A 13,799-nucleotide genomic window follows, 5' to 3' on the forward strand; every position below is an offset into this window, starting at 1 on the left:
TTTAAAGCAAATATAACCACTGTAAGATCCTCTGTAAGATCCTCTGTCTTCCACCATCATCTACCTTCCATCAAATGAAAGCACATTTCTGAACCTCTATATATTGTATCAGTTTGATGACAGTTTGATCACAAGCGGTCTTAGTTGAGGTGTTGAAAACAGAAGCGGTAGTGGTGGAGGGTGACTGGAGGTGTCCTCATATACATGCCTTTTCCCAAAGCATCAAAGCATGGGGTGACATCACCATCAATAATTGGGATTGCTCATCAATGACCGAAGGGAGGGGCTTGGGAATAAAAAGAAAAGACACCAGCATCCACCACAACTGAAATTCTGACCGACGCATGGGACTTCGTTAGAAATCGCAACAGCAAATCACAGTTTTGTAAGTTGATTGTGGTGTAGTCATTTTAATATCCCAAGATAACAGAGCATGCTTTGTAATGTTTTAATTCAGGTAAATAATTTTTATTCTTATTTTTTTTTTATCTTTTGCAGACTAATACACAAAATGTGTGCAATGGCTAAAGCAATTTTAATGGTTTTGTTTTGGAGTCTTTGCAGTATAGGACATTTGGAAGGGCTACCAATCAGGTAAGAAAATGTGTTCTTTTTACTCATTTAGGTGTATTTTGACAGTATTTACTTTACTTGTTACTGGGCATGCTGACTGATCAGCAGTTCACATTTCTCACAGCAAGAGGTCCATCAGTGAAGTCCAGCTAATGCACAATGTTGGAGAACACAAGCAAGCAGTGGAAAGGCAGGACTGGCTTCAAGTAAAGCTAAAGACTGTAATTATACCGAATATCAATGACTCACAGAAAGGACAAAAAGCGAAAACCAGGACTCTCTCTTCAGATTTCCAAGCCTGGAATCGTCCAGTCTGGATCTCAAGTTAACGCTAGGAACTGTTTCTTTATTGTCTTACCTCCTTTTTTTTATTTTCTTTAAATTTTTTTTTTTATCAAGTTCATAAGGCAAGGCACATGAGAAAAAAATTCTTGTCAATTTGTTGAGTTGTTGTTAATTAAGTGCACTAATTTATTGTATTTTTTTTCTTTCTTTCTTTCTTTATTTATTTAACAGCTTCAGTGACCCAAATCTGAAAAAAAAGACTAGTTAGTTAAAGTTGTGTATATAAGTTTAAATGTAAGCAGGACAAGGACAAGTAAGGACATATTATAGCTTCTCCCGCAAGCCTATTATTCGAATATTTAAGTATTTTTGTAATTTTATTTTTTTTATTATACAATGTTCGAAAAAAAAAAAAAAAAAAGGCCAAATAAAATACTTTATTTTGTATAAATAAGAAAATAAACAAAATAATTATATGTAAAATGTTTCAGACATACCAGCAAATGCTCTGTATTACTAATGATATAAAGTCTTGTGAAAAAAATTTAAACAAACAAAACAAACAAGATTTTACTGAAAATAGGAAACAATACTGTTCATGGTAATACTCAGGTTCGCGAGCGTCGGTTTACAGTTCTCGCGAGAGTTGTCATTTTTAAATTGTACTGATGTGGCGCTGTTTCCAGTTATCGCGAGATTTAACTCGGTCGCCAGTTATTTCATGTCAGCAGTACCAGTCAGACAGGATTGATTTTGGAAAATGCGGACGCATATGTGGAATGTATCATAATTTTGTTATTGCCCCTCGATGACTTGGCTCTTTTATCAACCACATTGACACGAAAGTCAATGCTTGTGACGGTATAAAGGTAAGAAACAAGCCTAATTGTAGACATTTTAAGAGTTTTCATTGTTAGCTTGAAGCTTTTACTTTTGTCGAGCGAAATTCCTTTAAAAATACAGTATGTGCTAACTTGCTAGCCTTTTAGCTCGTCTCTTCTCTTAGCCACAGGGAGGCTAAACAGAGGGCAAAACGCATAAGTGTATTACGCAGTCTGATGTTATGATGGGTAAATGGATTATTCTTTCAGCTAGCTACAATAGAGTTATTGGCTAACTCTGTGGAGTCTGTTTATTTTAAGCTAGGTAGCTAACCTTACCTGACGTTACCTGCTTGAAGAACCATAGCTAGCTGACTGTTAGGCAACTTCCGTGCTTAACGTTGAAAAAGCCCTTTTGTCAGCTAACACTGTTGTATGGTTAAAAACCACGAATAGAAATAAACATAACAAATATTCAGTCGTTAGCTAAGTGCTCGGTACGTGACAATTTTCAGTTCGGTGTTTATGAGACTAAAAGTAATGAGATCAGGTTTGTCAGTTCTCTGTCTGGAGTAAATGATTTAAAATAAATTTTTTACATAAAAAAATAACCTGAAAGGTACTTAAGAATGTGATGTAAAATAAAGCCAGTGGATTAAGACTTATCAAAAGTATATTAGATGGATGAGAAACAGACGTCTGATCCGGGATGCTTGTTTTTGTTTGGATTTGTCTACTGTGAGTCAGATTATAGACAATCTATGGCCACCCAAGAACTTGTGTAGTAGTAATGATGAAGAAAATCGATTCAGTCACAAATTGCAATTCTTTTGTGCGGTGATTTGCATATTACCACACTGACTTCAAAATCGATTAATTTTTTTTTTTTTTTTAATAGAGATCTATGAGTAAACTAGTCTCAAGCCCGCTCATGATACACTTTTACACAAGTCTCAAAAGACCTCAAGCATAAATTAGCCCTTACACTCACTGAGTTTTGAAACTTTGGATGTATTTAAGGTGGTAAAGCACCGCCATTTCTTAATAATCCTACAGATGGAACACTATACTATTTACACATATTTATCCTGTGTGTTGGGCGTACATTATTTGCTAAGTTTGTTCAGAAAAAGAGAAAGCTGGATGATGTATTAAATGGATAAATGCCGCTCAGTTAAATACTATTTTGTATTTAAAGTTATTTTGTATTGTATAAATGCTGCACTTGATTAAGAAAACCGATGTTAAAAATAAATGTAGTCCATTTCTTATATCATTAAACGTTTTTTTACAGGTTTAAAATTGTCACAATTGTAACGGCTTCTATGTCATTGTGATGAGTCTCTTCTGCACTTTCTGGTAAGTTTATGTATTACGAACAATTGAGAATTAAGCTGAGTGGATCTTTTTGCTCTTGGAGTTAATTAAAAAATTAAAAAATTCAACCTTAGAAGAAGAAGCCGGAAATGCAATGCTAGCAGATAAACTAATCACAGTTGTTGTGGTCTGTGTTGCCGTCATGTAGTTACACTTTTGGAGAGATGCATGTCAGGTTATTCTGACTGGGTTTCTCATGGTTGTGTCATCCTAGGTCAGGTTTGTTTAGGCATCTTCTGCCATTATGTTAGTAAGAACTTGTAATAACACCTGATCATTCTGTTGCCTTGGGTCAACAACCATTAAGTGTATATAGAGACCCTCACTGTCATATGTAGTTAAGCAATACTGGTTTTCTGGTGTTAAACTGCAACTTCCCACTTACACACTAAACTTTGAAAACAAAGCAGCGAAACTTAGAAGGACTTGTTGACTTAATCCCCAAAATAGATCTCATTTCCTTATTTCACTTTGAATGATTAACTCAATGCCCACGCTTTGGCTTTGAGCAGTTAAATTTCAAATAACTAGCACCAATCATTCAGAAGTCACAGGAACTGATTACAGTTTTAAACACACTACAGCCATCAGTGTTGCCAAAACTTTTCTCCAGGAAAGTAGCTAATGCATAACCTAGAAGTTGCCAGAGGAGAGGACACCGCATAATAATTAATTGGTTCTCAACCTTATTCCTGGAGGACCACTGTCCTGCATATTTTATCCACTTCAATTAAAAAAAAGGGGGTTAATTAATTGATTATTTAAATCAGGTGTGCAGGGAGCTCACAGAACACTAAAATGTGCATGGCATTGATCCTCCATTAGCAAAGTTAAGAACCACTGTAATAATTTACCACCTTGATTGTTAAAATCGACGATTGTCTACATGCATAGGCTAGAGTTTTATCCAAGTAAAACATCATATATTTAAGCAATATCACACAATAATGAGTGCTGATGTTCAGCACAGCAGCATGACCTCAAGTGTGATATGGCTTTTATACAACACTTCAATAAACACCATTTATTGTAAACATGATTTGTTTGTTTATTTAACCAGTTATTTTGCTCTGCCAACACATATCCTTCTGCAACTAATAATCAATTGTGTAAAAATTATTTTTCACTTTGTTTTTAAACTAAACTGAGAAAATACAATGTAATTCCCAGTTGCATAATAATTTTTACACCTAATTTTTAGATGAATTATGATGATTTTTAAAAAATATATATAACTTTTACTTTTGCTGCAAGCAATGAATTGAGATCATTTATAATGTTGTGCCTATTTAAATATTTAAAATTCTATAATAGTGTACATGGTGTTTACCCTGGTATAAAGTTGAATAAACCTGCTGTCTTGGCTCGTGTAACCAGCAGCCAGGTTATATTAAGTATAGAAGAGTCATTAATGTCTGCTTACAAAGGCTGACATCACATCCTTGCCCATAACAGAACTTCTGTATTGTTGAATTCTTATATTGGTTACATGCTGACTAAAATAGTATATGTCAGCTGAAACTACACCTTTCATTTCTCATGTACAGTATATGCTGTGTTTAGATTTTTTAAACAAGCAAATTGTATTTGCAGTGCAGACAATTCATGGAGTATTGCCTGTACCGGATGTTGCCTTCAGTTATTTTTTCCCCCTTTTCATTGTATGTGTATAATTGGAAATCCCTTTAGATGGAAAGACATCTCTGGTATTTCCTGGTATTTAAATGAAAACTGAAGGCCTTTGTGTACTGCGTCAAAACTGAGGGTTTAGCAAAACCTTTTCTTTACATAAATTTGACATCTCATTTTAGTAATTTGGTTAAGCATAAATTAGGTTTAGATATGTTCTAACTTTTCCAATGTTATTTTGTACAGTAATTTGTTTAAAATCTATTATTATGGTTCATCAAATTGTTTGTTTTGTTTGTTTTAACTGAATCATTTCTCCTTCTCTCATTGTCGAGTAAAAACTCTACAGCTTTATGATAGTTCAAATGTTACCGTTTTACTTTTATGCCTAAGTCAGGTCTCCTATAAGCATCATATAATTTATTTATCATCTCCTCCCCAGTGGCCCAGCCCACTAATCTGGACTCAAGGCTGAGCAGGTAAAGATGAGTCTACACAGTGCGAGTGGAGGCTGTGAGCGGTCGAGGGACCGTCGGCGTTCCAGTGACCGCTCACGTGACTCCTCTCACGAGCGGGGTGAAGGCCAGCTCACCCCGTGTATCCGCAATGTCACCTCACCCACACGACAACACACTAGTGGTAAGATCCTGCTCTCTTTATTACTCGCACCGATACTTTTGCGGATGTAGCAGACAGGAAAGTCCCTGGGCCTGTTGTGACAGAGTGCTGAGTCACTGAAGCAGATAGATACTCGTCTCTGTAGAGAGAGAGGTGACAAATAAATTTGAACTTTAAATATGTAATTTATTAAATCATTATTTAACAATAGAGAAAAACTAATGTGATTATATTTTGCTTACAAGCTTCATTTGATTCATTTCCTTTTGCACTAAGAGGAAAAAGCTTGCTTAATCAATATTAAATATTTATAGAGACTGAGACACAACAGTCTCTGAGTCATGTGCTTAGTGACAGGTGTGTATGCACAGGTTTTTGGCTTTGTTTTAGAAGCAAGCATTTCTGATCAGGAAAGATATGCAGTATAAAAATGTTGTATATACATTATAAGAATACAGTAATTGTTGGAAATTATTTTTCATTACAAAGTCAGAGGTTTATGATAAAATTAAGTATTTTTATAAAGCATTTATAAAAATACTTAATTTATTTATTTTTACATGTATCATCTGCTTAGGGTAAAAACTAATGTTATGATATCAACTGCTAGATTATTTATCAAAGAAAACCTTATTAAAATTAAAAAATGACTGCATGATGCCAGTTTACAAGTTGATGCAAGTAGAATCACTAGCTTTGTAAAATGTTTAGTATATGTTCAGTAATTTGACATACATAAGAAACCTCCATCCATGATCAAATATTTCAACTTAACCTAATGCTTACCATATGTCACCTAGATTATTCTGATTATTCTAATTGCAATCGTGTTTTTGCAGAACGGGAGAGTGTCTCATCACGGCCTAACAGCCCGAGACCTCAAAGAGTCTCTCCCAGTGGCTCCAGCAGTCGCAACAGCAGCCTGTCCAGCACGGAGGGCACCTTTAAGAGCATGGGCACGGGAGAAATGGTGTTTGTTTACGAAAACTCCAAAGAAGGTGCTCGCAGTATGCGCACTTCAGAGAGAGTCACACTCATTGTAGACAACACGCGGTTTGTGGTGGACCCCTCCATCTTTACTGCACAACCGAATACCATGCTGGGCAGGTAGGGGTTGAGTACAGCATGAAGTATAAAGAATAGTAAAAATCTTATATGACTTTAGAAATAATGAAGTGAATCGTTGATGAAATCTTGAATATTTTGTTTTGTAGAATGTTTGGTTCAGGGCGCGAACACAATTTCACACGGCCGAATGAGAAGGGGGAATATGAGGTGGCAGAGGGCATCAGTTCCACTGTTTTCAGGGCCATATTGGTAAGTTTAATTTGATAAGACATTTAATGGTTCTGTTTTAATATGAAAAATTGGTCACATAACTTTGATGATCTAGTTAAATTCATTAGTTAGGGATCCAGGCATGTAGTACTGTGCAGTGTACTGGCCAGTCCCAGGTCTGAGTTGACCAAAATCCTAACTGGCTTGTAGGGGTGTTCTGATTGAGGCTTTTGGGGCTAAACACTGATCCCCGATTAGAGAAATCAGGAGGAAGGGGGTTTACTACATTTACAATGTTATATTTATTATATAATATTTTTTTATTTACCATTTATAGCAGTAAAAATAACTATTTTTAACAAATATAATTAAGTTCTGAGAAGAAATCATGAATTCAAAACTTTTATTTATTGGAAGACAACATATGCAACTTTTATTCTCTTATTATTTCATGTAGATTATAAAGAAACTGAAGCCAATAGACTAAGCTATGTATAAATAAAGAGCAAGAATTTTTCATTTCGTAACCAGCACCAAGGGGCTCTCACTAATGCTGAAATGCTTATCTAAAATACGATTGTTCAGCATGTGCATGTCATTGAATAACACATCAAAACTGTGCACAATAATATCAATTTAAATAAGTCTGTGTGGCCATAATCCTTTTCGTCTCCTTATAAATTTTTCAATAAAGCACATTGTGCTTGTGACCTTAAGACAAAGTCACCACTCAGTATATGTGAATATGAGCTATAAAGCAAAATATTAGAGTCTGGATAGTATCATTAATTTCTCTTGATCTGTTTAAATACCATCAGCCACATCATGTCTCAGTCCATGTGTGTAGGTGGAGCAGGCATTTATTTTCTTAGGTTTGTAAACCTACAACTACAAAAACATCATGAGTACTAACGTGTTAGTATTCATTTTCATACCTGATTTTAAGCCTGGTTTATATGAAAGTGTCCCTAAACATTTTTATATCTAATTATTTATTTAGATTTTATTTGTAATAATAAAAAAAAAAACATCTATCTCTATTCTCTCTTTTATTCTCTTATTATTTCATGTAGATTATAAAGAAACTTAAGCCAATAGACTAAGCTATGTATAAATAAAGAGCAAGAATTTTTCATTTCGTAACCAGCACCAAGGGGCTCTCACTAATGCTGAAATGCTTATCTAAAATACGATTGTTCAGCATGTGCATGTCATCGAATAACACATCAAAACTGTGCACAATAATATCAATTTAAATAAGTCTGTGTGGCCATAATCCTTATCGTCTCCTTATAAATCTTTCAATAAAGCACATTGTGCTTGTGACCTTAAGACAAAGTCACCACTCAGTATATGTGAAGTATAGGTTTGTAAACCTACAACTACAAAAACATCATGAGTACTAACGTGTTAGTATTCATTTTCATACCTGATTTTAAGCCTGGTTTATATGAAAGTGTCCCTAAACATTTTCATATCTAATTATTTACTTAGATTTTATTTGTAATAATAAAAAAACATCTATCTCTATTATCTATTCTCTCAATATGTTCAAGCTTCATACTGTGGCCCTGGTGTTTCGAAGCTGACAGCCAAACTGGTGCTGTAATCACACTCTGGTGTCTGTTACAGATGGTTACGTAAAGGGGTTTAATCCAGGACACTAGATACAACACATTTTGATTGTGACAGGAAGCATCAAGTCATACAAAGTACATTTTGTCATTAACCTCTGCTTCAAAGTTATTTTTCTAGATTGTGCCACAGAGATGTAGGACAAAAGTAATTTGCATCTGAACAAGAGGTGAAACTGCATCCCTCTGCGGCCACCAAAAAGCTTATTTTCAGCTAGAGCTAAGCGATCATATTTCCCGAGCTGTATAAAAGTGTCAGAATGTTGTGAGCCTTGATACTCATGTCATTCTGCTTTCAGAGACTGAGGTATTTGAATGCTGTTGCTTCTGTAATGTCTAATGCCTTATTTCTACCCACTTAGGATTACTACAAAACCGGGATAATCCGTTGTCCGGATGGAATCTCCATTCCCGAGCTGAGGGAAGCATGTGACTATTTGTGCATCTCTTTTGACTATAGCACTATCAAATGCAGGGACCTAAGTAAGTACACGCTCTGCATCATTCTGTGCATTGCATATAGGAGGATCATTTACTAGAGTTTGCTACAGTGATATAATGCTGTTTCTACAGAAATCGTAGTTTTGTTCATTGTGCTAATTTCACACTTGCGTGATGATTCTCATTTACATTTTTACCAGATTATCATGGGTCTTACATCGCATTGAGGGCAGTTACTTGTTTTCGTTGCATCAGTATGCTTTACTACACTGCAACACGAGTAGTGCTGGGAGAATATGATGACATTGTTATTATAATTTGTTGACTTTATAAGAAATATAGTTAAAAGACTCTGGATGTGATTTTAATTGTGTAGTCTATCTGTATATTTTATCTGTATATTTTTCCACCTCAACTTTAAAGTTGCGTGTCTATTTACAGTATTTTGACTTTAAATAGAATTGTGTATGTGTAAAAGGTATTTTAACATGTTTTTGACAAAAGCATGCTATCCTGATACATGTTTGCATACAACCTGAGAATTGTGAGGATGGAGATATATATAGTCTCAGTCATGTGAAATTTCTGCCTCTTGGGAAGCAGAAGAAAAAAAAAAGATTTTGCATTTGAAGCTTGGTTTATATCCTTGCCTAAAAGATGAAGTATTGGGAAAATGAATTGAATTATAATTCAATCATATATAATAGTATATATACTGGGGAAAAGACAAAACGACTAAAGTAAAATATGTGTTTATGACCTTTTCTTTGTCCTCAGGTGCTCTGATGCACGAGCTGTCAAACGACGGGGCACGCCATCAGTTTGAGTTCTACCTTGAAGAGATGGTGCTGCCGCTGATGGTGGCCAGCGCTCAGAGCGGAGAGAGGGAGTGTCACATTGTTGTGCTGACGGACGATGACGTAGTGGACTGGGACGAGGAGTATCCACCCCAGATGGGAGAAGAGTATTCACAAAGTGAGTGGACACACCCACCCACCCACACATGCACGTACCAATTTGTTGCATTTCAGCATGACATTAACCTTCGCTGAACACATCCTCCTCTGTCTTATGTTTCAGTAATATACAGTACAAAACTCTACCGTTTCTTCAAGTACATTGAAAACCGAGACGTGGCCAAATCTGTTTTAAAAGAACGAGGACTCAAGAAGATTAGACTAGGCATTGAAGGTAAAGTTCTTTATTTTGGCTAAAGAAACACATTTTGTATGGTAATTCTTTATTTGTAACGTATTGTCACTAACACTTATGGCGTGTTCGGCACTTGGGCAAATCCCTTAACCCTCTCTGCTCCATGGATGCCATATGATACTGTAGGTGACATTTTGCTCTGACCCCAACTTCTCAACTATTTAAGATACGATTCAGTGTAAAGAAACTGTACACCTGTATGTGATTAGATATAAAATTATTTGTTTGTTTATTTTTCTGCTTCATTGATTGATTTATTATTTTTTAACCCAAAACTTAAGTTTTACCCAAATTTAGCATTTATTTCTGATTTTGGGTAAAACTCTAGTTTCCATAAAATGAAGTAAGAGGATTTTTTCTTTTTGCTTGTTAGGCAACCTAATGTGGAAACTTGGGACCTGTGCAAATATGTTTTTGACTTTAAAAAAAATATATATTATGATTAAAATGGGACTGTCATTTTAAACTTGTTTTCAAAATGTTTAAATTTTGACCATCAAATTATGTCAAGATCAATGTGGGTAAAATATACGAAAGCTTTTATTAAATTAGGTCATTAAATCATCATGTTAACTGATCATCAATTAGAGCTTACAGGTTATTCAAATAGTATGTCCTATTTGCCCTTATGTATTTCTATGAGCAGTTTTAAATCTAGAAAAATCATATTTTATAGGATATCCGACTTACAAAGAAAAGGTAAAGAAGAGGCCAGGCGGCAGGCCTGAAGTCATTTACAACTATGTGCAGAGGCCCTTCATCCGCATGTCCTGGGAGAAGGAGGAGGGTAAGAGCCGGCATGTGGACTTCCAGTGTGTGAAGAGCAAATCCATCACAAACCTGGCAGCAGCAGCGGCTGACATTCCACAGGACCAACTGGTGGTGCTGCACCCCGGCCCTCAGGTGGACGAGCTGGACATTCTGCCTAATCACCCTGCTCCAGGACACCACTACAGCAACAACTACGAGCCCGATGCTGACGCTGCCTCACCTGCACTCTGAATGCACACCTCCCCCCTCTGTTCTTCCTCTCCTCTCCCACAGCATGCTGCAGCATGGCTCGAGAGTGACACCGTTAACCAGATTGCCTTCTGCACCTCCTTTCGCAGCCTTAGAGCCTCAACAAGCTAGTCTACTGTACTATGAAAATGTTAAAAAAACAAAAAAAAAAACAAGAGGGGACTCGGGATACTGGCATGGGCAGTGCTCTCGTGTTTTTTTTTTTTTTTGTTTGTTTGTTTTTTTGTCTTACTTGACCAAAGGAATTTTTCTTCATTTTTGTTGTTTGAGAAGAAATAAGCAACCTTACTTATTTTGTAATTGGGCTTATTATTATTACTACTTTTCCTTTCCATTATTATTATTATTATTATTATTATTATTGATTTATTATGGTATTTGCTCTTATTTGCTAAGTTTTTGATATGTATCCTGGGTGGTGTCACTGTGTACCTATCACTACTATTTTTATTATTATTTTTTTTTTCAACTCAAAAATGCTCTGTCAGTCCCGGGTTCATGGTTCCCCTCCGAAGCTCCTTTTTAGCCAAAGGAGTTGTGTTTGCCTGTTGAATGGATGCAGTGTTACATTTTATGTGGTCAGAATCCCACTGTTCAGAGCTTGAGTCATTGTATAAATAAAGTTATACCGCACAGGCTTGTGTTAAACCTTGCGCTATGGTGCAGTTAGTGTAATATCATGTGCCTCTTGAATTTGCACGTACAAAGATTCAAAGCTTCCAAAGCGGAAACTTGAGATTCTGTGCACTTGCATAACACAAGCCAAAATAAACATTACATCAGCTGCTTTAGATAGCAAAGGTGGTGCCTTTTTTTTTATTCCCGCGTCAGCTGGTCATCGGCATGTTTATTTACTTTCACGTACAATACCGGAACCACAGCTCCACAGCAGTAGTTGGTGAAGGTTATCTGCTCGAACGTTTATGGGGCAGTGTGTTGAATCGATAAACTATTTTAAAAACTGGATGTGAAATCCAGCCAAATTATGTTGAGCTGTATTTATTGTGTATAAGTTTTTCCCCTCTCAAGGATGGAAAGCTTTTACTGTAGCTTTTATAAAATGTTTGTTGAGGAATTATAAAAAAATAAAATAAAAAAGGCACTACTGTGATTAGTAATGCATACCCCTGGTATGCTGTTAAAACAAACAAAAAAACAACAACAACGGTGTTACTACCCTGTCAACTTGTGTTATTGAAAATCGGCAAATAAATGTCTCCTTACAGAAAACTAGTAGACTATCCCTGTACAAGTCCCTGTTTAATTTGTTACTATAGTAAGAGTATTAAAACAAGTGCATTAATATGCACCTGTGACTTGTCTCACAGCCAGGACTATTTCCAGAGCTGCTTACAGAGAAAATCAATCAGCTGTCATAAGGAAGAGCTGGATGGGACATGACCATAGGGAATTAACAAGAAATGGGTGTGACAAACAAATTCAATGAAAAAACAAACAACAAAACAATGAAATGCCCCAGAATCTTTTACAGCTTTGTTACACATTACCACAGGGGCATGGGCAGCAATAGTCAGCTGTAATCCTGGACATACTGTGCATAATAAAATGTTTTAAATTATTTTGGTCAGTTATTACGTCAATACACCCTTTTGCCGCTTAATCATACTGTTGGCAATGTAACCTGATTTAACTTGGACACCCTGAACACCCTGAACGCCAACCCACACACTTGACACACTACGGGCAATTTTGGGAACACCAAGACAAATCTGCATGTCTTTTGGACTGTGGGAGGAAACCGGAGTACCCTGATGAAACCCAGCAATCACAGAGAGAAAAATACCGCACAGACCGATGTGGGAATCAAACCCACAACCCTGGAGGTGCGAACCACTACACTGCTGTGCTGCCTGAAAAAATTTTCAGGGTTTTGAAAAAAGAAAGCGAACCGTTTTATTCAGTGAAGAGAGATCAACAACAGCACCTAATGTGCTAACCTTGGAACCATCTACATATCCACAATCCTCCCACTTCGCAAAGTGATGAGATCTCACAAGCGATCACTCTGCAAAAGTTTGAAGTAACAGGAGCATTGCTTTGGTTTGGTCTTTCTTTTGCATATTGTTGGGACAGAGCCTATGGATGGGAATCACCAGGGAACTCCCGATATCACAATACCACGATGTAAAGCATCATGTCTTTATATATATCCAGATTTAGTATTAACATTTCTAAAAGATTTTGTCACACACTAAGCTAATGATTTGCTCCTACTACAAGGGATTCTGGGCTGTGTGACTAGTTTAAAGCAACATATTACCACTTAAAATGCAAATATAAAAATAAAAAAAATGAAAAAATATATATATTTGAGTCATTTGGCAAAAGACGAATTGCCACACGAAAGAATCGTGAGACGGAACTGAATCGTTAGTTACCTCTAATAAAGTATGTTTGCTTTTCCGATTTTTCGAATATATTATATAAGAATATAGTATATTGTAGCCTATTATTTAGGCTGTTGTTTTTCAGGCCTGTATGTGCATGTAGACTTTAAAGGCAGAGTACGACCAGGCGGTCGGTGTACTATTAAATTTAATCCTGCCCGTGCCTCTGTATTACAAGAAGAATCTCAGTGATGTTATTCTTTTCACTGCAGGGTTCAGCAAATATTAGCTGTAATGGTGCCAATACTTTTAAGACCTGTATTTGGCAAAAGAAAACGTTAGACCTAAAATGATCCAACATCCCAAAATATTAGGCTGTGCAATAATTCTGCCTGTAATTTAGTCATGTAGAGGTCATATTTCTGGAACATCTAGGGTTATTTCTTTTTTTATTTTAAAAATATATCACAGCTCAAACAATACTCATACATACATTACATACATACATACATCATACATACATACATACATACATATATATATATATATATATATATATATAT

The 13,799-nt window shown here is 36.0% G+C and overlaps 2 protein-coding genes across 3 annotated transcripts; both read left to right on the forward strand.

Annotated features, from left to right (window-relative positions):
- Positions 1-372: 372 nt before the first annotated feature.
- On the forward strand, positions 373-902 carry pth1b (parathyroid hormone 1b). The gene is made up of 3 exons (XM_053512695.1): positions 373-385; positions 499-594; positions 698-902. Exons 2-3 carry the CDS (start codon positions 512-514, stop codon positions 900-902), a joined length of 288 nt encoding a protein of 95 aa, XP_053368670.1. The 5' UTR covers positions 373-385; positions 499-511.
- Positions 903-1,572: 670 nt separating this feature from the next.
- On the forward strand, positions 1,573-11,523 carry btbd10b (BTB (POZ) domain containing 10b). 2 transcript variants are annotated; one of them, XM_053513327.1, is made up of 9 exons: positions 1,573-1,727; positions 2,974-3,038; positions 5,128-5,324; positions 6,143-6,410; positions 6,518-6,620; positions 8,578-8,698; positions 9,434-9,631; positions 9,737-9,847; positions 10,545-11,523. In XM_053513327.1, the coding sequence occupies exons 3-9, from the start codon at positions 5,171-5,173 to the stop codon at positions 10,868-10,870; spliced, it is 1,281 nt and encodes a 426-aa protein (XP_053369302.1). In that variant the 5' UTR covers positions 1,573-1,727; positions 2,974-3,038; positions 5,128-5,170; the 3' UTR covers positions 10,871-11,523. The 2 variants fall into 2 exon arrangements, with proteins under 2 accessions (XP_053369302.1, XP_053369303.1); XM_053513328.1 differs by lacking the exon at positions 2,974-3,038 and having other exon boundaries at positions 1,574-1,727.
- The last annotated feature ends 2,276 nt before the right edge of the window (positions 11,524-13,799 follow it).

This window comes from Clarias gariepinus, chromosome 15 (genome assembly GCF_024256425.1).
Source record: "Clarias gariepinus isolate MV-2021 ecotype Netherlands chromosome 15, CGAR_prim_01v2, whole genome shotgun sequence".
NCBI lineage: Eukaryota > Metazoa > Chordata > Actinopteri > Siluriformes > Clariidae > Clarias > Clarias gariepinus.

Coding starts and splice junctions, on each gene's coding strand:
- btbd10b (XM_053513327.1), top strand. CDS start 5,171: ATGAGTCTACACAGTGCGAGTGGAGGCTGTGAGCGGTCGAGGGACCGT. Junction 6,411..6,517: donor CCGAATACCATGCTGGGCAG/GTAGGGGTTGAG, acceptor TTTGTTTTGTAG/AATGTTTGGTTCAGGGCGCG. Junction 9,632..9,736: donor GGGAGAAGAGTATTCACAAA/GTGAGTGGACAC, acceptor CTTATGTTTCAG/TAATATACAGTACAAAACTC.
- pth1b (XM_053512695.1), top strand. CDS start 512: ATGTGTGCAATGGCTAAAGCAATTTTAATGGTTTTGTTTTGGAGTCTT. Junction 595..697: donor TTGGAAGGGCTACCAATCAG/GTAAGAAAATGT, acceptor CATTTCTCACAG/CAAGAGGTCCATCAGTGAAG.